Genomic DNA, 23061 nt, shown 5'->3' with positions numbered 1-23061 from the left:
GGCACATTTTGAGCCGATGTGTGCTAGACCCACATGGCAATGTTTGTCGTCATCGTGGATCCAACGCTCCAGAAGCACATCTTAACTCGATAGGGGTTACGCCGAGTTTTCGGCATCACGAGCGGATTTGTAACATGCCAGAAATGAGTTTGGGCGTTGTCTGCCGAGAACAACCCCAGCGATTTGGAGGAGTGTAAAGTTTTTCTCAAGAACGGGCCAGAAAATGTTTGGCTGGCCATGGTCCCAGGCGCGCTTGTCTGATAGCAGCAGAGGGATATAATGGAGCGATTCGCTCGCAGTAAATGAGGGCACTTGATCAATTTGTAGCTGTGCCAGTGTCAAAAACCAACATGTCGCGCCTTTTCCAACCGTTGACGGTAGGGTCCGCCAGGCTAGACCATCGTATAGCCATGGCGCCATTGACTCGCTACCGTATGGACGACGAGCACAAAGCATCATCGCTCAACAAAGGTAGGGGATATACCGCTGCTGCTCTTTATGAAGACAAGTTGTTGACAATATGTCATAGAGTACTATGAGCAAAGAGCATGTGTGCCAGGTACTCTTATAATCAGCGAAGCCGTCATTATCTCGAAAAATGCTATCAGTAGTCGCAACGCACCAGGCATCTGGTCGGAGGATCAGGTTACCGCCTGGAAAGATATCACGAGCGCAGTACACGCCAAGGGATGCACAATATATTGTCAGCTTTGGCACCAAGGCCGGACCGCCAATCCAGACGTTATCAAGGAAAACGGCTTGAGGATGATTTCTTCAAGCGCCGTTCCAATCAGTCCGGAACATGAAACACCAGAGGAAATGACAGAAGAGATGATCTGGGGAACAATAGGGGAATACTCGACAGCAGCAAAGAATGCCATTGCTGCCGGTTTCGATGGCGTTGAGATACACGGTGCGAACGGCTATCTGCCAGATCAGTTCCTGCAATCGACATGTAACCAGCGAACGGACGGGTGGGGAGGGAGTATCGAAAAGCGATCGCGATTTCTTTTAGAGGTAACGAAGGCGGTGGCGGCTGCAGTTGGTGCTGAGAAAACCGCAGTGCGTCTGAGCCCATACAGCGACTTCAATGCTATGTTGATGGACGAGCCGGAGCCAACGTTCAGTCATGTGCTGGAAGAGTTGAAACCTTTTGGCCTCGCATACCTCCATCTCATTGAAGCTCGCATTACGGGTAACGACGACTCTGAATGCGGGGGACAAAAGACTGTAAGCTGGATGATTGAACAGTGGAACAACGCGACGCCTGTGGTGCTTGCAGGAGGATTCCTTCCAGACTCAGCGAAGCACGCGGTAGACGAGACGTACAAAGGATACGATGTGATTATTGCGTTTGGACGATACTTTGTGGCCAACCCGGACCTCGTGTTCCGGGTCAAGGAGAGCGTGCCACTGACAAAATACGACCGCAGTGTCTTTTACACGCCAAAGACACCCGTCGGCTACGTCGACTACCCACACAGTCAGCAGTATCTCCAGGCTACGGCCAAGGTGTAAATAGTTAATTTATAATATATTGAAGTTGAAATCTGACGTTTTCCATGAAGAAAAGCTGAAGGTGAACATAAGGTCGAGATGATGCTGACTGTGACAAGGATGATAGTGGCAGGAATGCAGCCTAGCTACCCCGCCAAAGTTAGTGCAGCCTCCCTGCATCAGCTCCCCCTCGCCCATCGGCCCGTCAATCGACAACAACGTGTGTATGTACAGCTTCATACACACTCAACTGCAGAGCCATCATCTCAATTCCCCGTCACATCCTAAAGCATCCAGTCACAGTCGCCATGTCGACCACCATAGAGGCTGAGACGCTTAAGCAGCACCTGGCCGACAACCCGCCTGCCATTGTGCCCTTGGCCATCAAGCCCCACTTTGAGGCATTGAGCGACAAGGAGAAGCTCTATGCCCACCATCTCTCCATGTAATATACACCCCAGAATACGAATTCATTGCTTCGTGGCTAACCAACTGGCGCCTATCACAGCGCCTGCTTCGCCGGATCGCGCGTCGTCCTTCGCCAAGTCTCGCCCGAATCGGAGTACATCTACGACTTCATTGTTGCCCTGCATAAACACACAAAGGGCGACTATGCTGCTGTTGCCAAGGAATCCGGCCTCTCGCAAGAGGACATCGATGCATACCTCAACTACGCGGCCCAGTTCCTCGGCAACATGGGCAACTACAGGTCCTTTGGTGACTCCAAGTTTGTGCCCCGACTCCCGCCCCGCCAGCTCAAGGCCCTCGCCACCGTCTCCAAAGATACGCTAGCCCTATACGAAAAGATCAAAGACTCGATATACGCAGGCGATGATGTCGGAAAGCTGCACCTGGGCTATCCGGGTGCAGGGCACATCTCAGCATACTACCCTGACAGTCCCAACATCACAAACGAGGAGATATCCAAAGTCAGTGACTTCCTCGAGGGCAAGGGCCTTCTCCCAGAAAATACCAGAGTCAGGAAGACGGACAATGGCTATCAAGTCCTCATTGCTTCGGCGCTCGATAACCCCCCGGCAGAGCAGCGCGATTTGAAGGAAAGCGAATGGACAATGGACGATGGAACAAAGGTCGCGCTCGTCTTTGGAGACTATTCAAAGGAGATGGACACCATTGCCCATCACATTGAGGAGGCCAAGAAGTATGCGGCCAACGAACACCAGATCGAGATGATGGAACAGTATTCCAAGAGCTTCCGTACTGGCTCACTGCAGGCTTTCAAAAAGAGCCAGATGGCGTGGGTACAAGATAAAGGACCCCAGGTCGAATCAGATATTGGCTTCATAGAAACCTATCGCGACCCTCACGGTATCCGTGGCGAATGGGAAGGTTTCGTCGCCATGGTCAACAAGGAACGGACACGTGCATTTGGAAAGCTGGTAGAGAGTGCGCCACAGTACATCCCACTTCTGCCATGGGACAAGTCATTCGAGAAGGACAAGTTCTTGAGCCCAGACTTTACCTCGCTCGAGGTCCTGACATTTGCTGGCAGCGGGTAAGTGATCGACTCTCCTAGCATTGATACTGCATTTGCTAACACCAACAGTATTCCTGCCGGTATCAACATCCCCAACTACGATGACATTCGGCAAAACTTTGGCTTCAAGAACGTGTCATTGGGAAATATCCTCTCAGCGAAAGCACCAAACGAGCCCATTCCCTTTATCAAGGAACGTGATCTAGAAACGTATCAAAAATACCGGGATCCAGCTTTCGAGGTCCAGGTCGGACTCCATGAGCTGCTCGGCCATGGTTGTGGCAAACTGCTTCAGGAGACGGAGCCTGGCGTCTTCAACTTTGACAAGGCGAACCCACCCATATCGCCTCTTAGTGGCCAGCCAATCAAAACTTGGTACAAACCTGGCCAGACATGGGGCTCAACTTTTGGTTCCATGGCTGCGTCGTATGAGGAATGTCGCGCTGAGTGCGTCGCCATGGCGTTATCTTGCGAGTTCCCCATACTGCAGCTATTCGGATTCGGCGATGGCAAAGTGGACATGAACAGCCCGGCTGGTGATGTCCTGTACATAGCATATCTCCAGATGGCACGTGCCGGTATCGCTGCCCTGGAGTTCTGGGATCCTAAGAGTAGAAAGTGGGGACAGGCACACATGCAAGCCCGCTTCTCGATCCTGCGAACCTTCCTCAACGCGGGTGTTGAATTCTGCCAACTTGAATGGGAGAAAGAGGACCTTTCAGACCTTACGATTCGCCTTGAGCGGGATCGCATTCTTGATCTTGGCCGACCAGCCGTGGACGACTACCTTCAGAAGCTGCATATTTATAAGGCTACCGCAGACGTGGCTGCTGCGAAGCGCATGTATGATGAAATCACAAGCGTAGAGCCTTTCTACGAGAACATGGTTAGACCAGCTGTGTTGAGAAAGAAGACGCCACGCAAGGTATTCGTGCAAGCCAACACGGTCGAGAAAGACGGCAAGGTAGAACTTGTCGAGTATGAGGCAACTACCAAAGGCATGATCCAGAGTTATGCCGACAGGGAATATGTCTAAGTATGAGGGTAGCTAAGGACGATTTTGTACGAATCATAGCATGCTCAGCCCACTCTTGTCACAAATATGAAGGGCTGCGCACATGAACAAATGAATGATACAAATGCACAAAAGAAATGCAACCAAATGTTATACTGTGTTCGCCGTTTGTGGGAGCACAAACCTCAGATGTAACTCTTTTTTGTGGATGGTGGATCGAGACTAATACTCAACGCAGCCTGGATTCATCTCAACGGTGGACACACATTGACTGGCAGAACAGTGCCAAGAGACGCTTGTATCTGTTTAGAGCAGGTACCTGGAAAGCGGCACTTGGCGGCCTCTTGGCTCGAGAAAGTGTGGAGGCGGAGGATACTAGCCTGGGGTCCCACATGGTAGTCACGCCCACCTCATGTACCCTAGTCTATGCAATTGCCAGATCCCGCAGTATTCTTCCACCGCTTAAGAACGACCTTGTTACGAAACCTCGTCAACTGACCATATCCCTTTCCAAGACAGACAGAAGAGGGGGGAGATATACCGACAGCAACGTTTGTTTAACCAGACATCTCCGTTCACAAGACAATAATCGTCTTCGATAGAAGCCTAAACGATATACGTACCAAAGCTTCTTTTTTCGCTCACACCACTAGAAAAGGCGGCTCGGAGATGCAACCCTGAAGCGACCAAAGCCAAGAGCACTTGTGTAAATCTTGGTGGACATCCACAATCCCATAGTTATGTGTTTCACCTATCCATACTGCGTTAGTGTGCCGACCCTACTGTAGAGTACTCTTATCGCTGCAGGTTATTGATTTCTCCGTCATGCTCATGGAAAAACTTGTACTGATTCGTGAAGCATTCTAGTTTCTACGCATATTCGAAATTGCAAACGAAATGGCTTCGGAACAATTCCCGACAGGCGCTCCACCGAGGCAGTGTTGGACTTACATGGAAATGAATAAAGAGCCTAGTGTCTCTGATGATGCCCTTTTATTTCCCACAAGCAACCAGCTCCATTCTCCCTTTCTCTTGTGATCTTCAAAGAAGCCTCTTTCTGAAGGCTCAGTTTCATCATGAAGTTGTCAATTCTTGCTCTTGCGACTGCCTATACCGCCAATGCTGCAGTCGTTGGCGAAAGACAGGCATACGGCGTGAAGGGCTCTCCTGAAGGTTTTGGCAAAGGCACTACAGGAGGTGGCAACGCAGCATGCCAGATCCCTTCTTCCGTCGCCCAGTTGAAGACGTGGCTCACCGATAGCACTGCCCGTTGCATTGTGCTGGACCGCGAGTTCAACTTCAAGGGCACCGAGGGCACTACTACTGCCACTGGTTGCCGTCCCGCATCCAACAAATGTCCAGGCAATGGAGGCCAGGATGCCATCAACCAAGCTAACTGGTGTACTAATGGTAATGCTGGTGCTGGAGCAACGAGTATTCAAGTCAAATACGACAATGCTGGAATCAATGCTATCAATCTAGGCTCCAACAAGTCCATCATCGGTGTCGGCAACAAAGGTGTGATTCGTGGCAAGGGTCTCCGCATTGCAAACGGAGCAAAGAACATCATCATCCAAAACATTCACATTACTGAGCTCAACCCCCAATACATCTGGGGTGGCGATGCCATCACCCTCGATGGCGCTGACCTAGTATGGGTCGGTACGTATCTCACCCCTTCACCTCCATCTTTGTCTCCTTCCCCATATCTAACTCCTCCCCACCAGACCACTGCAAAGTTTCCCTCATCGGCCGTCAAATGTTCGTAGCCGGCTACGGCGCCTCCAACCGCGTCACAGTCTCCAACACGGAGTTTGACGGCTCGACCTCGTGGTCCGCGACCTGCAACGGCCGCCACTACTGGACCATGCTGCTCATCGGGTCCAACGACCTCATCACCCTCAAGGGCAACTACATCCACCACACTTCCGGCCGCAGCCCGAAAGTCGGTGGTAACACACTACTACACGCTGTGAACAACTACTTTTACAGCAACACGGGCCACGCCTTTGACAACGAAAAGGGCGGTAAGATTGTTGCGGAGGGCAACGTGTTCCAGAATGTTGCGACTCCCCTGCTGGCGAACACGGGCCAGTTCTTTGCGTCGCCGTCGACGAGCGCGAATGCGGCTTGCAGTCAGTACCTGGGCCATGCGTGCCAGCTTAACTCTTTTGGAAGCAGTGGCTCGCTGAGTGGAAGTGACACATCGTTCTTCTCCAACTTTGGAGGTAAGAATGTTGCGGGTGCTTCGGCGGCGAGTGCGAATGTGGCGAACACGGCTGGTGTTGGTAAGATCTAGAGGAGTTGGCCCTTGATGAAGATTGAGGTGGTATGAGCAGGTTGGTTGTTCGAAGTCTGGTTTATCTTCTCCTGTATCTACTTTACTCCGTGATTGTGCTTTGAATTACAGCTTGCTTAACAAGCTTCTCAGTACCATCACTACCCGTATATATGCAAATATCCACCGTCATCATTAAACCCAGCACCACCCCTCACTCCACCCCAAACACCTTCTTAAAAACCTCAAGATTCCTCCTCCCCGCCACGCCCGCTGCATAAATCGCAAAGCCCACAACCTCAAACCACCCCTCAAACTCCTCTCTCCCAAGCACCTCCTTCATCTCCCTCGCCACAGCCCTTGGCGGACACCCATACGCCCCACACCCGATCGCCCCAAGCACCAACCTCGTCACGCCCTCCCCCGCCGCCATCCTCAGCACAAGCACAATCTTCTCCCTCAAATCCCGCAATTCGGCTTCATCCGCAAACGCACCCCCATCCTCTGACACCCGCGGGAATCTCGGCGCCGCAACCGTCAAAACTACAACGCTGAACCGCTCCTCCTCTTTCAACTCCACCAGGTCGTGATCCAGCGTATCCCGATACACGACTACGCCCGGTGACACGATACCCGCGCAGGACCCCGGGCCAGTGTTGGGCCAAGGATACCATTCAGGGCGCAACGTGGCATACAGTGTGGATGAATAGCATAGTGCTTCTTCCTGTGTGCGGGAGAGCGTGTAGCGCCATCCACCCCCCGGTTGCTGGTCTGAGGCTAAGTTCAAGACGCCGAGTTTCGGGGCGGAGGAACATGGGGGAGTGGTTTGGAAAAGCCGAGCTAGCGCGAAGGCGTCGCTGTTGAGAATTTGTATGGGTGCCAGAGTGTGGTGCGGGTAGGAAGGAGAGGATTTTTGGAGCGGGGGCAGTTGGGAGGGGATAAAGGTGCTGGTGAGAGTGCCGGTGGGGATGGAGGAGGCGAGGGTGGCGGAGCGCGAGATTGTTTCTTCGCAGATTTTGCGGCGGGAGGCGAGGTCTAGCATTTTGGGGGGTTGTGGGGGATAGGGAAGGTCACGTTGGGTGTAGGTAGGTAGTTTGGAGGTTGCCTATTTTTGCCAAGACTACCACGCTTTGTGGAGTTGGGTTGTTGTGGTTACGTGTTAAGTTTAAGTGCTGAGCACTGCTTTCTGAGTGAAATTTCTAGATGGCAGCGAGTTTGATGTGCAGGCGCACGGTGATGTTAATGGTGGTGATGGTGGTTCGAGATTGGTGTATAAGTGGGGCGCGCATGTTCGTCAGGACGTATCGAGACACCCCTGCTTGAAGAGACGCTTCAGCTTCTGCTTTGCATAACGACACTTTCTATAGATTTCAAAAACAGATATCCTAGGAATCGAAAGGTACAACTTTGAAATCCCTTACAAACTCAAAATCCTCTAAGAATATTTTGTCCTTAACGTGCAATACGAGAGTGTAGTATGACAGCCACCCGATCGCCTGCCTTCGGTCTGCCTCAAGTGCGCAGAATGATCATACTCCTTGCTTAAATTCCGTCAGCTTATATTGTGTAACTATGGATAACCTACCACGAGAATTTCTTTTGTATCCAACGTGCCAGCGTGTGCGTGTTTTCATTCAAACCCTGTCAGTTACAATGCATGATATGGAGAGCATTAAGCCTTACCATGAAAGTAGGTTATTCGTACTGTATTGCTGCTGATACTAACCCTAGGTTTAGAAAAAATCAAATAGTGAATTATACCTGAGTAGTGAGGATACAAGTGAACCATGTCACTCCTTCCTTTGTGAGAAGGCGCTGCCGGTGCGGCGGTGTTTTCCCACTGTAGCTTAGCGTGAATAGAAGACAGGCAGTATCTCCCTGAAACCTCCACGATCAATCTTACAATACAATTTTCACGCCCTTTTAACGATGCAATATAGACTACAGTCTTCCTGAGGCTATGTATTCCAGAGGCAAGGTCAGGGATAGGGCGGACCGGTCATCTCCCCATTTGCATGTATAAGCCGTTCATGCACGCCACTTAGGCAGCACATACGTGGCAAACCGAACATCAACAAGCAGGTCGAATAGAATGAAAGAACCAGGCTGAGATTTGCATAAGGTTCTAGAATGGCACTCTTCGTGATTGGATCGGACTTTGGCGCTTTCATCCGATAGGATATGCTGTACAACACTACCGACACCGTCGAATCAACGAGACAGCCGCCATTTTTCATCCATTTTCACTCCTACGCTGCAGACAGACTGCTATATCGCCTCTTCAATTACCCTTATACAGCATTGAACCGATGCAGTTGTTGGATACATCTGAAATGTCATCTTCAGAAAAGCGACAGCGATTTGTAGCCGCACCGCCTGAGGAATACCCGGACATCGAAGGTACACCCAAATCACGTTCAGAAGTAGCGCATCGAGAAGAGGCTATTCTATGTTCCAGGTGTCCAAATATTGATGTTGAACATATTTTTATCAAACTAAAAGTCAGAAAACCAAGTATTCCGCGCTCAGCTATATATGGTGTACGAATGGGTTCGGCAATAATGATTGGTCTATCCATAATAAGCTTCCCACAACCTTGCCGCAGACTATCGAAGATGCTTTGAAAGTCACGAAAGAGCTGGGTCTTCGGTACATTTGGATCGACAGGTATTGTATCAACCAAGACGATGGCGCTGAGAAACAGATCCAAATTCGGCAGATGGATCTCATGTATGAAAATGCGTTCATAACTATAACTGCTGCAGCTGGTACCGATCCATATTTCGGCTTACCTGGAGTCGGCACATCGAGAAATGTCCAACAAACAGCTTGGATCAAAGGAACGTGCCTTGTATCAATTCTTCCGGATCCAAGGAATGTCATCAGAACCTCTAAATGAAATCAGCGTGCATGGACTTACCAAGACAGCTTTTTCTCAACTCGACGTCTGATCTTCACGATGCAGCAGGTCTACTATAAGTGTCAAGGTGCTGTTGCGCGTAAAACAGTCGATAGGCTTAAAAAACATGTTTCTTATGTTCAATGCACCCGGCATATTTGAAAATCACGCCTGGAGAATGTTTGATCATTTGAGCAAATACAGTAGAAGAGAACTCTCTGTTGAAGCTGACGATATACGCGCTTTTGAAGGGATATTCAACAACTTCAAGAAGATGCAATTTCCCATACATCATTTTCTGGGTATTCCGATCATGCAAGCAGTAATTCAAGGATCAGACCTGGAACTAGTACCAGCACGACATAGTAGGAGTGAGGCCTTCGCTGCTGGGCTTTCCTGGAAAAACACTGCACCGGGAACTAGGCGCACCCAATTTCCTACATAGAGCTGGGCGGGATGGACTGCTGAAATTGTGTACAACAATTCATTATGTCGAACAGGGCTTAAACTCGAAAATGAAAGTCGATTGAAGGTTTTCGTAGAGAACCATGATGGATCACTTTCGGATATGGATGAGTACGACGACGCGTCGCTGGAGCAGGAACTAAGGAATTCTTCTGGAAAATTTGTTCACATCGAAGCTTGGACAATACCTATCACAATCCAATATATGCCTGAGAGGGCAGGTGACTGCATTGCCAATTTTTTATCTAGAGAAGAATAGCCACGCAACCTCTCTGGGTATTTCGCTGTATTTCAGGACGATGAACAAATTCTCCATATTCCTTTGTTTTCATTGTACCAAGCCTACGAGAGGGGCAACGATACACAGCAGGACTTCGCGCCAGACCTCGACCGGGGCAATTTGTTAGGGATAGTCTTAGGCAGATGTGAAGACTTTTCCGATATCGAGACCTGGGAAGGCATCGATGTCTTGATTGTACATGATAAAGGGAAGCATTTCGAACATGTTGAGTCTATGGAAGTTCACTGTCGAATGCTGACATCGATTCCTTACTATGACTTCAGGCGCTCTGATAAAATGCCGTGGGAGATTTTTTTTCGACTAAAGGAGCGGAGAACAATCCGGCTTGGTTGACATCATCATAATAGGTGGTATTTAGTAGTGTTGGAGGGTAGATATTCAAGTAGTAGACCTCAAACGCAAAGGCGTTTGCACGCTCCGGGTAGTCGTTTAGGCCTTAAAAATGTTAAATTCTAGAATACTCTCAATCGGCTAAAATTTGAGGTCTTGTATAAATAATCTCGTAAACTTAAGGGTTTGCAGTTATTATAGGAGTGTCGTGAGCGTCTCGTTACCCGGGATGTCTCGCTACGCAGGGACGGACTTTGCACACAGCAAGGATCTCGAAACGCGGGAGCACAACCGGATACGAAGACTTACCAAAAGTGCGAACGTGCACAGTTATCGACCAAGAACCAGAAGCTAGTCCCTCGATTCTCTACCAATGGCGCAAATGCATCCAGTGCTGTCATGCTGTTCGGAGAATATCGATGCAGGTTTGCCTACCCAAAGGCCTGGATTCTTATATCCGCGACCCTCCGTCTCCTGATGATCCTCACCCAGAAGATGAATACACGCAACGAATCGATCAATGCGCGCATGTTCGTCGGGATTATTGGCATTACCATCCGCGGAGAGGCGGATGCGTGCCCGGCTGATGAGCGGGCCATTGCGTATTACGTCAATCGAGTTGTTCGTGTGACCGAAGATCAGCGATTCCTCGTATGTCTAATCACGATGTTGCGATCACACTCGATTTGTCTATCGTCTTAGGAAATGGAGGTTCATTGTGATATACCTATAGAAACCAGGTTGAGCCCCACTCATGCAGTGTGATATTGCGTCGGGATGAATATCTGAAAAGGGTCCAGTATGGTGTTGAACTATACGCCGCTGTTGAGAGCACATATGTACTGAAGTGGTTAGGTAAGACCGTGGTACCTTGCATGACTTCCCCGCTTATAGAAATCTCGCGTTGGAAGCGAGAAAGCGGGTGGTAAGCTTTGTGGAGCTGGAAACATGGGGACAGGGGGACGAGCATTCGCATACAGGTGTGGCGTCGGCTCCAATAGTTTTATACAAGAGAGTTCGGTAGTCGCTCTCGTTTGTTTCAGCACCGCGGAGATATGACTCCGTGGCTGTACCAAACAACTAGAAACTTTGGCTGGTTCCCTGGTCTGAAGTATTTTGGTATATCATACTGCTCAGCTTATATCATATACTTGCGATACGGACTGAAGTAAGACTTACAGAATATTATGCAGCGACTCAATGATATACTTGTAATACTATGGCTGTGCATATAGATCTGTTGAGTTTTCGCATATTGCTTTTGGTAAGTGGCGTTACTAGTATTTTCATAGCGTGTAGTGAACGACGCGACGGCGCAATGACGATCACGACGAACCTGTTGTCAGTCCCCGCGGAGAGAAATGCCGCGACTCAATTTTTACGCACGACTTCTAGCTGGTGCCTAATGACCGATCTTTCTGCTCTGCGTATTGTTAACTGTGAGGCGTCTTAGCTGAACAACTTGTGGCAACCCCAGACCCTGACCCAGGCGCAATCGGATGATTGCTCACGGATCAGCAGCTAGTCGTGTTAGCGATCGGTTTTGACAGCCGTCCGTTACCCGCTCCCCGCTGGCACGGTGCAACATGACCAACACGATTTGGAGTAGCCTTTAGGTCGTGTGGAGTAGTTTGATAGTGCCAACCTTCAGACACGTATACGAGGCCTGTGATTTCGTGACATAACAGCATGCATAATTGCGCCCGGCAACATGAGTATTGCAAGCGAAAGAAGATTGGGCAAACCTAATTTTTCTTTTCTTGCGCGATCATCTTGCGGGCACTCAGATACGCAGCATCTCCCACATACATGGAAAGAGATGCGCAAATGCTGCTGTTCTAGACCATCAATCAGTCGATCTAAGCATAACCAGGATTTAATCCCTGGTACCGAACTACGAATTCATGCACGAGTAAGTAGTTCATCAGCACCTTGTCTTATCCGATACATGTAAAGGCCCGGCCAGAAAAAGCAAACGTCTATCGGAAAGGGCCCTGAAGGGACGGAAGAGTTACATCAGTATAGGAGAAGGCTCAGCTCTGGTACATATGTGTCAGGGCACAACACCATGATGTGCACCAAAAACATGGGGATGAACCAGTCTCCAATTAGCTGTCTGCATGGCGCAGGGGCCAGGCCTTGCGGGGGGGGGATCGCCTGCGGATAGTGTCCCGTCCCGTCGCGTGGGAGACCAAAGGAGGCCCCCGCAAACCTTATGCCAGCTAACATCTCAGTCGCCACCGGAAATACGACTGTAATATGCCTTTTAAAAGAGCATTTTCCCTATAAGACTTGGGGGGTGCTGGGTTCGTTCTACTATCTGGCATCGTTCCACGACCAACAACCACTCGACATCATGGGTCTTCCGCTTCCTCAACAACTAAGAATACCATGCGCCTTCCTAGGTGCGCTGGGTATCGTCACTTTTGCGCTTCGCTGCTTCGTTCGTTTGCGTATCGTTAAAGCCTGGGGTCCTGATGATACGTTTATCACTCTTGGGTTTGTATGTTAACCCAGCTTGACATCCCTTGCCACTTCGTCATCATACTTACAATCTGCTAGATTATGCACATGTGGTACACCGGGACTTTGTTGACAGGCATTCACTATGGAACAGGTCAGCGGACCTCGGAGATATCTGTAACGGACTCAGTACATGCTATGCGTGTAGGTTTACAATCGTCCTGAAAACAAGTAGTGTCTGACTCTCCATCTAGTGTTGGTGGCTATGCTTCCTAGCATACGCATGTTCAATCACCCTGGCCAAAATATCCGCTGGTTTCTTCTTCCTTAGGGCCACAGGCAGCAAGCCAGTTTTCCGTATCACGACCTACGTTATCACGATACTCGCCGCAGTGGTCGGCTTCGGCTTCTTCTTCCTCAGTGTTTTCCAGTGCCTACCAGTCAGCTTTTTCTGGACCCGCTTACATGGAGATACTAATGGCAAATGCCTGGACATCGAAATCATGATAATAGCCACATACTTTTACGGAGCTGTCACTGCAGGAACAGACATAGCTTGGGGCATCCTGGTCGGAGCACTCATCTGGAAATTGCAAATTGACCGCCGCACAAAGATTTTGACAGCACCATTCCTAGGCCTGGCATGCATGTAAGTCAAAAAAATATTCTTTGTAAAAGCCCAGTAGATTGACAAGAAAAACAGTGCAAGTTACGCTGCCCTTGTGCGAATGCCCTACGTTGCCAACTTTAGAAAACCAGACTTCCTCTGTAAGCACACCCCCCAAAACTACACATTCTATCCAATCCTAACCACTTCCACCTCCTACAGACGCAACTGTCGAAATCTCCATGTGGTCCACAATCGAAGTGGGCGTCTCCATCTGCGCCGCCAACCTCGCCACCATCCGTCCCCTAATCCACCACTTTACCCACAAAGGCGAGTCCTGGGAATCGCGCCAGAACAGGCCGGGACACGCTGAATTAGCAACCATACCAGATGATCAGGAACTTGCTACACTGAAAATACCACCACCAAAGACTGCAGAGAGCTCGATTTCCTCCACGGATCCGAAGGGCAATAATGGCGAGAGTGGAATTACGAGGAGCGTGTCGAATTGGAGTAGGTGGACGAGGAAAGATAGTGCGGCGAACGTGGATATCCATGTTCCATGACGCCCGTATCTCGGTTAATGAATAAGGCATAAATCATTTCCAAACTTCGTACAATATAGTATTTCAGGTGGCCCTTTCAAACAGAAAGTTGTTTTGCCCCTTTATTGATCCGCGGCCTTGTTTGAATCCTCGCCATCCCCTTTCTACTCGTCTTTGCATAATGGCACATAGCTGATCCAAGCAAGCGCCCTTGTCGCGCCTCCATACAGTTTATTTCCTAGATCACAATAGGCACGCGTCTTAGCTTTTGGCACTCGCTTCCGCGCTAGCTCCAGCGCTTTATCGTGTGTTTGGTCTGTGGGAGCGATAGCGTCGACGATTTTATCTGCAAGGACCTTTCGGGCCGTCCAGCGGTGGGCCTGGGGTAGTAGCGTTTTGTGGGTAATGTTGGGCTGCAGCTTAGCGCGGAGTGAAGTTCTTATGCTTTGAGAGTGCATGCCGAGATTTATCGGCTTCTTGCTATTGAGTCCATATATATTAGGGTCTGGTACCAAATATTCCACGAGGATGCTATTAACTCATCATGCAGCTTTCCAGAGTAAGCCTAAGGTCACTGAAGGTAGGGAGAGGACCCGATCTAGTGGGGACTAGATCTACTTCTTGAAAGTGATTAAGGAGAAAAACACAGCTAGGCTTACATGAGTAATCATATCATCATTGTCCTAAAATGCTGAGCTGGTATTAAAGTTTATACCTCTTCTTCCCCAGCCTGATCTTCTTAAACCCTCTCCACGGAATCCCCAACATCTGCCTCTTCAACCCCCCCCCCCCCCTCCCCAATCAACTCCGCCATCAGACTCAGATCAACCTGCCGCTTCATCACTAACACAAGAGGCTTCTTCGTCTCAAGCAAGACCGAACCCACCAGATGCTCTTCCAAAATATCATCAACATGAGCAACTACTCGCTCCCTTAATTTCTCATCCCCGCCTTCACCGCAATCCTCCAAGATCTTATCGACAAACCCCACGCCAAAAGGTCATCTGCCAAATCTTTCGACTCTTAAGCAGCGCCCCCATCGCCTTACTCACCCCCATACGCCTCACAAATCCTACTAAAGCGCCGCCTTCGTCGATAAGCCCGAGGCTCGTAAAAAAGGGGGTGAGAAGGTAAGTGTGTGGTGCGCAAAAGACGAAATCAACAAACGAGATTAGGGCCGCTGCAATGCCTACACCAGGGCCATCCAGAGCCGTCACTAGAATCTTCGAATGGGCGTAAAATGCTTCGGTGGAGTTGAGGGTGTGCGCTACCGTTTCCCTGAGGGAATCCCGCCAGATATCTGCGCCGGGTTGAGATGTCTATTCCACTGGGCGATTGAGTTAGCGGTGATATGTGGAGGAAGAGATTGTATATACTTACGCGCTGAAGAATCTTCTCGTTCCTGTGAGGATGGTAATGAAGACTTCATCGTGTGTGTCTATTTCTCTCAGGCGCTTGGTTAGAGGTAGAACTCTTTTTTTTTGTTACAGCTCCGAGCTTTTGGGGGCGGTTGATGGTGAGAATTGCGGTTCTACCTGGGTATTCTACTGTGATATATGATTCTCATGCTTCAGGCGGATCAGTCAGGAGGACTTTTAGAGCTTCTTTTTTTCAATCATTACTGATGTTATTTTTTGATCTAAGTTGTAGAAGAAGCAACCATTTCTGGTCAAACATGTCAAGAAATCAAAGACTGGCAATATCACCTGCGACCAACTTGTTCTTATGGTTACATAATTGACACCGGAATTTTAGTTATTTGGGATTTTCCCTTCGGTGTCCAGGTAAGTAATGTAGTCATAACTTTGGTCGGGCAGATCCCACACTCAAACATTGACATCACCAGCCTACCAACCATCCTCCCCTAAGGAATGTTGGCCCAGGACCTTGACCGAATCTTTTCTTGTATGGACGTCTCAAAGCTTCAGCCGCTGCATTTTTGTCATCATTATTGGATTCCGTTTCTCAGCAATTCCCTCACTCTGAACGAATTGTTCCCTGTGAAATAGTAATAATATTTTTTTCAACATTTTCTAAGACAAGCTTATTTACTCTTCCAATGCCAAGACGAAAATCATACCTTTTATAGACGTTTTCTCCTTGGAAATATTGGAGTACAAAGCATTCACAACATCTATCATAACAACCGTACGAGCACTAAGAGTACTGCTGTCCAGCAATAGGCTGAGAAACCTCAAGACTCGAGAGACCGCAATGCGGCGTAGGAAAATACTGCTGATCACCCTGCAACATGAAAGCACCCCACTTGAGTTCCTTCTCCCAGGGCGCAACTTCATACGGCCTTGCATAACAAGATGCAGCAATCGCAGCGCTACAAGATCCCACCAGGGGAGCAGGACTCAATTTCTTCCTACCCAAGATAAACATACCAATCGCCAAAACGAGAGCGACGACTATCGAAAGCAAGATACCGAGTGGCGAAAACGATAGAGAAATAAAGTCCTCTCCACAGCTATCACTGTAGGTATTGCCATTGGGTAAAAGGAACTCCGGGTCCCAATGCTGGCATCCCCCAAGCGCATTATGTACACCGTGCATATTGTACAACTCTACCGAGACCACGAACAAGCTTTGCGACGCCAGCCAGTGCAGCAGCGTCGAGAACCCCAGCAGCGGCAATGCATAACGATACGGAAGCTGCAGGAAATACGTGCTGCGCTGGTGTCCGCGGCGAGTCGTCGAAACGCGGAGTGGCTTGTACCGAGTAAAGAACGAGGACCACTCGTCTCCAAGCAGCATCGACGTGATGGCGGCGTTGTAAGAGAAGTAAATGAGGGATATGATTACTTGAGGAGAGTTTGCTACAAAGACATTTGAGAAGACGCCAAGGAGGCCGGACGAGGCAGTGCCGTTTTGCACGATGGTGCGTGGATCGACGTTGCCAAGACCGATGCCGAGGATACTGCTGAGGCTGTTGTCGCCGTTGATTGAGATGTAGGCGTAGGCGAAGAGGAAGATCAGGACGCAGATGCCCATGAATAGGCTGTGGTGGGGAGTTAGCGGGGGGAAGTATGTTAAGGGGGATAAGTAGATGCTTACGCGATACGAACGGTCCATCGCTTTCCCCTCTTGACTGCTGAAGACCATCTGCTAGAGTTCATTGTAAATGTCCTCGGTTGCTGCTTTGCTGGCCACTTTTTTCTCGCGGTACGGATATCTTGCTGGGACACGAGGCACATGTTGTGGGCTATCGTGTCCGGCTCGCGAAGAAACGATGCCACTGCATCTCCAACCGTCAACATGGGGTCGTTGCGAAGAGCGAAGAGACCGACTGAAATGGTACATATCTTCACCACATTGAACGCAATGACTATCGCCATGAGATGAACACTAAAACTCATCTTGCATGTTGGGCCTGTGGGCTCGCTGAGGCAACTTCGCACTGGGTGGCCAGCAAACGGTGCCCATATCGATGGATTCTCCTTGAGTCGAGGCAAGAAGCGAGGGGCTTGCTGCTCGAAGCAATAGCCAGCTTCACCTTGAAATTGTCTGTAGATCCATGACGTGCCTGTGTCAGTCGAGCAAGTACCGGTGCGTTCAATGTAGTTGAATGCGCCGTAAATCTCGCCGGCTCCCATGACACCTTCGTCAACGACAAGGAAGATGTTGCCTCTTGCTGATTGGAAATTAACACTGTAAGCATCGATGCATTCGCGGAGCGTGAGGTTCTGAAGCCGTCCTGATTTGAAAGCTTCTGAGTAGAGTTGACCGTTTACATACGGGTTGCTGGTATAACCACCCGTATAAGTACTGTTCATTGTGCCATTGAAAGTCCCGTTTTCTATCGCGGCCTTTGCCTCAGGGCCAAATTCAATGACGCCGTATGTCTGGGCTGAGGTGGACATGAAGACTACCGAGTTGTAGCTATTGAGCGTTAGTGTGCTTGTTGACGAGTTTGATCATCAATACTGCATACCAGAGATGCAAGGGAAACGAAGACAGTCCCAGAACCCACCAGCAAATCTTCTTGCGCGTTCCAAAACTAGACGACATTATGTTTCTCATGCTAGGTATACCGACGTCGAGCCAGTTTCCTTTATGATGTGCGTCTTCGACTTCAGATCGGGTGGGAGCTGAAAGACATTGCATGCAATAATTACTCGCACCTAGAATCGCGGTGCTTAAAATATTGATGAGCAAATGTACACCAATGTTAACCTTCTTGGTGTAATCGCAGGTTGCTTCGTAGAGTATGCCAACACCGTTTGTCGCACCTTTTGTACGCAGTGCCCAAACTAGGAAGCCGGTGTTGATGCAGAGGACTGCAATTCCTAGTAGTACAAACATATACAAGCTCTTTCGCCATTTCTGTGTTTCTTTTCGCACCTGAATCGTCCCGTTGACGTTGTTTCCGTCGTGTGTCAGGAAAGGCTGCAAATGCGCCTCTGGTCGCTTCGACATATGCGCTTGGTACATGGTAGCATCATAGAAGAAGCTTGAGGTGGGATGAAATGCAGTATAAAAATGTGGGGGGGGGGAGGGCGGAATTCTACGCGCCATAGCAAGATATATGCAATGCCACGATGCATGGAGGCTTGAAGCTTTTCCAGCCTCGCGCCATGGCGTGCGGCTGATGGTCAGGGGTGCTCATGATGCCAACAAGTAATTGGGCGCCAGCTAACGCCACAAGGGCACTGCTCGCTTCTAACTGGCCGCTCTCTATTGGGAAGATACAGCTAATGCAGGCTGCAACAATACACGCTTCAGTGATTAATTGCTAATAGATCAAAGCGACGACCTTTTCACAGCCGCACTGAACTACATGACACGTGCCTACACCGCCTTTGGTGAGTATTTGCCGCCCGTACCTTGCAGTTATAGATGCACGTGAGGGTCTGGAAAAAATGATTGCAACGATTTGCAGCCAAGCCGTGGAAATGCTTGATATCAAAAGACAAAAGCTTCGTTTTACTAGTTGGAAAACGACTTTATAGGACCACATAACAAGATAGGTCATGTACACATATCACGCTTGAATCTTTATCAATTCAAATTTATACTACAAAACTAAAAGCAGCTGATTGTTTAGTAATTCTTCAACCTCCGCTAGCTTAATCAAAAACATCCGTCGCAAATCTCTCATTGCGCAGCCCCTCGAACCACTCCTTAGCCTTTGCATCATCCACCTCTCTGTTTTCCTTCTTTCCAATCGTCTCCTTTGCAATCTTGATCAGCGTCTCCTGCACTCCATCACCAACACCACGAGATCCGCATACGAATACCTTGGCACCGGCATTGAAGAGTTCGACAACATTTGCGCGATCGTGATAGATGCGGTCCTGGACGTACTTGCATCCATGTGTCTCTTCAGGCTGCCGCGAGTAGGCGAGGCGAAGAGAGACTGCGCCCATGGCTTCCCAGCGCTTGAGCAAGTCGCCGTAAATTAGGTCAATTGAGGGTGAGCGGCAACCGTAAAACAGAATTGCAGGTGCCAGCTTGCGGCCTGCTGCTGCTTGAGCGGCACGTTCCTGGATGAAACCCCGGAAGGGCGCCAGACCCGTTCCAGCGGCGATCATGATGACGGGAACATGCTGCGAGTCTTTGGGAAGATGGAAAGCTTGATGCGAAGAGCGTACGTTGACATGGAGTTTGTCACCTGGCACAAGGTTGGCGAGGTAGTTTGTTGCTACACCCACATACCGTCCGTGTCCGCTAAGGGCTGGCTGGTCGACCACTGAGTAAGTCAATGTGACGTGATTCGGGTTCCATAGAGGCGAAGACGAAATGGAGTATTGTCGAACACGCATAGGTGGTAGCATCTTGAGGAAGATACCGAGGGGCAGCTTCGTGGATGGGAAGCGCTCCAGGAGATCTAGCACCGAAACTCGCTTCGCGGTAATCTCTGAGCTAAAGGCTTCGTCTGCAAGACGAGTGAGCTCCTTCTTCTCGGCCTCGTCCCGGGTGCTTTCGATGAGGGCTTGGACATTGCGTTTGCTGGCAGGTTGTGCAAGTTCAACATATGCCCCGAAAACATCGGTAGCGCTGATGGGGGTATCGGTCGGGAGGATAGTTGGACCAGCGGAATTGATTGTCAGCATTGAGTCCCAAGTGAGACCAAAGTATCTCATTGCGCGATGGATGTTCTCCTTGGGGTTGAGAGGTAAGACGGCTAGGTAATCGCCTGCAGAGTATGTCATATCAGACGGCAGGCTGATCTCAATGTGCCTTTTCTCTGTGGCATCAGAGCTGGAAAGAACCTCAACCTCCTCAACACGAGCCTCACGAACATCTTGGCGGAGCGTAGACGATCTTGGGGCAGTGACCTCGACATCGAGTGTCGTCTCCAAGGAGCTTTCGGCATCCGCCTCTGTAGAACCATACTTTTCGCGCAAGGCAGGCCACAAAACTTGATCCTCCCATGTCTCGAAATCAGTGAAGATGTCGCCAGCTGCGACGTCAGTGCTACCCATTGGCACCAATCTGGTAGCGCCTCGCTCCTCCAAGGTAGCGTCAAGATATTTTGGAACCTTGTGGAAAGTCTTCGCCCAGTCGCGGTGGCCGCATCCGAAAACGGCATATGAGACATTCTCAAGTTCTTTTTCTTTGAGTGTGCCTACCCAGTTGACGAAGTGTGCTGCATTATCAGCAGGCGCTCCTTCGTAAGATGGTGTCACAATAACAACAGGCTTGTCGGTAGGGAGATTGTCGCGAGCAGTGTCCAATGTGTTTACCACATCTACCCTGAAGCCATGGTTTGCAGCATCGCTAGCTAGTCGATTTGCAAGTGCTTCGCAAGTACCAGTGTTGGATCCATAATAGATAGACATAGGCTTGCCGTTGGTAGTCGCGGCTTTTTTGACAGGTTCACCATTGGCTGGAGCTGATTCATTGATGCTTGACGAAGTTAGAGATCGTTCAAGCGAGGTAGGAGATATGCCGTTGCGGAGATGTGCATGCATATAGAAGTCCTTTGGCTTGATAGTGAGCGTTTGCTTGATCTGGAGTTGATACGACGAGTCGTCCATTGTGAAGTTGAAATTCTGCAAAAGGATAGCAAGCACCAAAAGAGCCTCTTGCCAAGCGAATGGCCTGCCGATGCAAGCGCGCATGCCGTTACCGAAAGGCTTCCAGCAGTCGGGGAACTCCTTGTTGCGTCGTTCGAACTCTTCATCCAACATTCGTTCTGGGCGGAACTCCTCCGCATCTTCGCCATAGACAGCAGGATCACGATGTAACTAACGCAAGAGGAATTAGTTGTTTTGCTACGATCGCGAATTGGCAGAATTTTCTTACCATTGGGAGCAGTGTGACAATGGGAACACCGGCTTTGACGGCATATTTGCCTCCAATAGTTGTGTCCTCCTTGGCAGTAATTCCGAAAGAAGGAGCGGTCGGTTGTAGGCGCAGACTTTCCCGAAGCACCGCGTTGAGGTATGGGATCTTTGACAAATGCTCGACTGTGATTGGACCCTTACCAATGACCTCGTCCACCTCTTGCTGAGCCTTTTCGTAGGCTTGGGGGTTCTTCAGCAGGAAATAGAATGTGAAAGAAAGCAAGCCTGATGTAGTTTCGTGACCAGCAATCAAAAAAGTGATCATGTTGTCAATCACATTATCATCCTGTTGATGTTAGTCAAAGTTTCCGAGAAAGGCCAGGAATGGTTTACATACAGTCATTTTCTCGCCCGTCTTTGGGTCCACACCACTAAGCATACCGTTGAGCAGATCTTTCTTGTCGGTGGGATTTTCTCTCCTTGTCTCAATGACTTCCAGACTAGTCTTGCGCAGCAATTCTATATCTCTCCAGTATTTCTGGGTCTCTGCACCATAGAACATTTGAGAGATGGGGTCCCTTCTCGCCCGGTCGCCACTGGTTCTCAAAAAGTCGGCCATGGCATCGATGAAAGGATGCATGCGTTCAGAATAATATGAGTTGAAGCGATAGTCCATAGCACACAACGCAATGGTATCCAGTGTCAGTCGTGTAAAGTCGTCAGTGACGTTGATGACGTGTTCAGGTCCATGTCTCGCCCACTTCATCACCAACTGAGAAGCAATATCGTGCATCTCGTCGAACATGTTGCGGATAGCGAGTGGACCAAGCTGGGGCATTAGTATGCGATGTGCAATACCCCAGTTCTTCTCTTGTGGTCCATATGCTGTGAAGAGTCCATCGTGGACACCATTGCGGACCTGATCTAGAGAAGCTGCAATGATTTTTGAGAAACGTTCCTCGTCGCAAATTTCGTGCATATGGCGCTGGTCGGCAACAACGATACGCTCGCCGCCCAGCCAAAACTTCCATACGGGGCCTGGAATGATCAGTAGCTTTCTCGTAAATTGGATGCAGTGTTACACGGAGTATAGGAATATAATAAGTTCAAGGTTTCCTTGCATTTTTTGCTTTGCCTATGGTTTCCATTGGGTGTGCATGGAAAACTGTGGGAAGGTCTCTGGGATATCACTTACCATATTTCAAGGTCAAGTTGCACAATGACTGTATGGGGCAGTTTGCGTCGATATCTGCAATGTTGCCAACAATGGGCAGGCCGGGAGGGCCTGGGATTGGCTCAAGCTCCATTTCAGCAACACAAAAACAGCAAAGTAGTGAAAAGGTAAAGAATGAAGAATGAAACGAAGGGTATGAATGGTCTTGGTGGTGGTATGGTTACAAGTATACCGGATATGCTGTGAACAGTGTACTCTTATATAGGACGGATGAAGATAAGAAGAAAAATCTCAATTGCAGCACGTCGTTTACCAGATGACGCACTAGGATGTGGCTAGGTTCTCTGTGCGTTCCAAGTGGTACCCTCTCCTATGTTGGGACCTATTGATGCTTGAGAAAGATGCCTCGGTCGTCAAGGAGAACGTCTAGCACGGTGATTCGTTGTTGCTGACTAGGGCGGTCCTCCGACTGTGCGCTAAGGTGGGGCGCAACATGCAAGAAATGGCTCGGCCGTGATGGAGTCAATGCGAAAAGTGGTGTGAAGTCGGAATTGACTGACTGTCGGTGTCAAATTGTCACTGGTGATAGCGAGATGATGTGTTTTGGGAAGTCAATGTCCTGGGGAGAATGGAACAAGGTCAACGTCGTGGCGGAGAGAAAAAGAGGGACGTGTCGATCCTGACGCCATGCCAGCGCAATTCTCGTGAAGACATTGGCTCATGTCAATGCTGGTTGCCATGCACATGCACATGG

At 49.4% G+C, this 23061-nt stretch overlaps 8 protein-coding genes across 8 annotated transcripts; 4 read left to right on the top strand and 4 right to left on the bottom strand.

The window, feature by feature from the left end:
* Positions 1–350: 350 nt before the first annotated feature.
* COCCADRAFT_105855 (uncharacterized protein) lies at positions 351–1518 on the top strand (the record flags this gene model as incomplete). The annotated part of the gene is made up of 2 exons (XM_007717800.1): positions 351–471; positions 560–1518. 2 exons carry the CDS (start codon positions 351–353, stop codon positions 1516–1518), a joined length of 1080 nt encoding a protein of 359 aa, XP_007715990.1.
* Positions 1519–1805: 287 nt separating this feature from the next.
* COCCADRAFT_105840 (uncharacterized protein) lies at positions 1806–4031 on the top strand (the record flags this gene model as incomplete). Its single annotated transcript, XM_007717799.1, has 3 exons — positions 1806–1942; positions 2006–3013; positions 3065–4031. The coding sequence occupies 3 exons, from the start codon at positions 1806–1808 to the stop codon at positions 4029–4031; spliced, it is 2112 nt and encodes a 703-aa protein (XP_007715989.1).
* A 1055-nt stretch (positions 4032–5086) lies between these two features.
* Positions 5087–6309, top strand: COCCADRAFT_105851 (polysaccharide lyase family 1 protein; the record flags this gene model as incomplete). The annotated part of the gene is made up of 2 exons (XM_007717798.1): positions 5087–5672; positions 5738–6309. The coding sequence occupies 2 exons, from the start codon at positions 5087–5089 to the stop codon at positions 6307–6309; spliced, it is 1158 nt and encodes a 385-aa protein (XP_007715988.1).
* A 193-nt stretch (positions 6310–6502) lies between these two features.
* On the bottom strand, positions 6503–7330 carry COCCADRAFT_8124 (uncharacterized protein; the record flags this gene model as incomplete). Its single annotated transcript, XM_007717789.1, has 1 exon — positions 6503–7330. One exon carries the CDS (start codon positions 7328–7330, stop codon positions 6503–6505), a length of 828 nt encoding a protein of 275 aa, XP_007715979.1.
* A 5309-nt stretch (positions 7331–12639) lies between these two features.
* COCCADRAFT_105845 (uncharacterized protein) lies at positions 12640–13919 on the top strand (the record flags this gene model as incomplete). Its single annotated transcript, XM_007717797.1, has 5 exons — positions 12640–12726; positions 12846–12950; positions 13001–13395; positions 13450–13514; positions 13576–13919. 5 exons carry the CDS (start codon positions 12640–12642, stop codon positions 13917–13919), a joined length of 996 nt encoding a protein of 331 aa, XP_007715987.1.
* A 718-nt stretch (positions 13920–14637) lies between these two features.
* On the bottom strand, positions 14638–15327 carry COCCADRAFT_39955 (uncharacterized protein; the record flags this gene model as incomplete). The annotated part of the gene is made up of 3 exons (XM_007717796.1): positions 14638–14849; positions 14920–15198; positions 15279–15327. The coding sequence occupies 3 exons, from the start codon at positions 15325–15327 to the stop codon at positions 14638–14640; spliced, it is 540 nt and encodes a 179-aa protein (XP_007715986.1).
* Positions 15328–16055: 728 nt separating this feature from the next.
* On the bottom strand, positions 16056–18320 carry COCCADRAFT_105817 (uncharacterized protein; the record flags this gene model as incomplete). Its single annotated transcript, XM_007717795.1, has 4 exons — positions 16056–16363; positions 16451–16902; positions 16959–17783; positions 17836–18320. The coding sequence occupies 4 exons, from the start codon at positions 18318–18320 to the stop codon at positions 16056–16058; spliced, it is 2070 nt and encodes a 689-aa protein (XP_007715985.1).
* Positions 18321–18970: 650 nt separating this feature from the next.
* Positions 18971–22440, bottom strand: COCCADRAFT_8121 (uncharacterized protein; the record flags this gene model as incomplete). The annotated part of the gene is made up of 4 exons (XM_007717788.1): positions 18971–21094; positions 21153–21479; positions 21531–22171; positions 22329–22440. The coding sequence occupies 4 exons, from the start codon at positions 22438–22440 to the stop codon at positions 18971–18973; spliced, it is 3204 nt and encodes a 1067-aa protein (XP_007715978.1).
* Positions 22441–23061: the final 621 nt, after the last annotated feature.

This window comes from Bipolaris zeicola, assembly GCF_000523435.1.
Source record: "Bipolaris zeicola 26-R-13 unplaced genomic scaffold scaffold_196, whole genome shotgun sequence".
Lineage (NCBI taxonomy): Eukaryota > Fungi > Ascomycota > Dothideomycetes > Pleosporales > Pleosporaceae > Bipolaris > Bipolaris zeicola.
The sequence above is the reverse complement of the archived record's forward strand: the minus strand, read 5'-3'. Positions and strand labels throughout refer to the sequence as shown.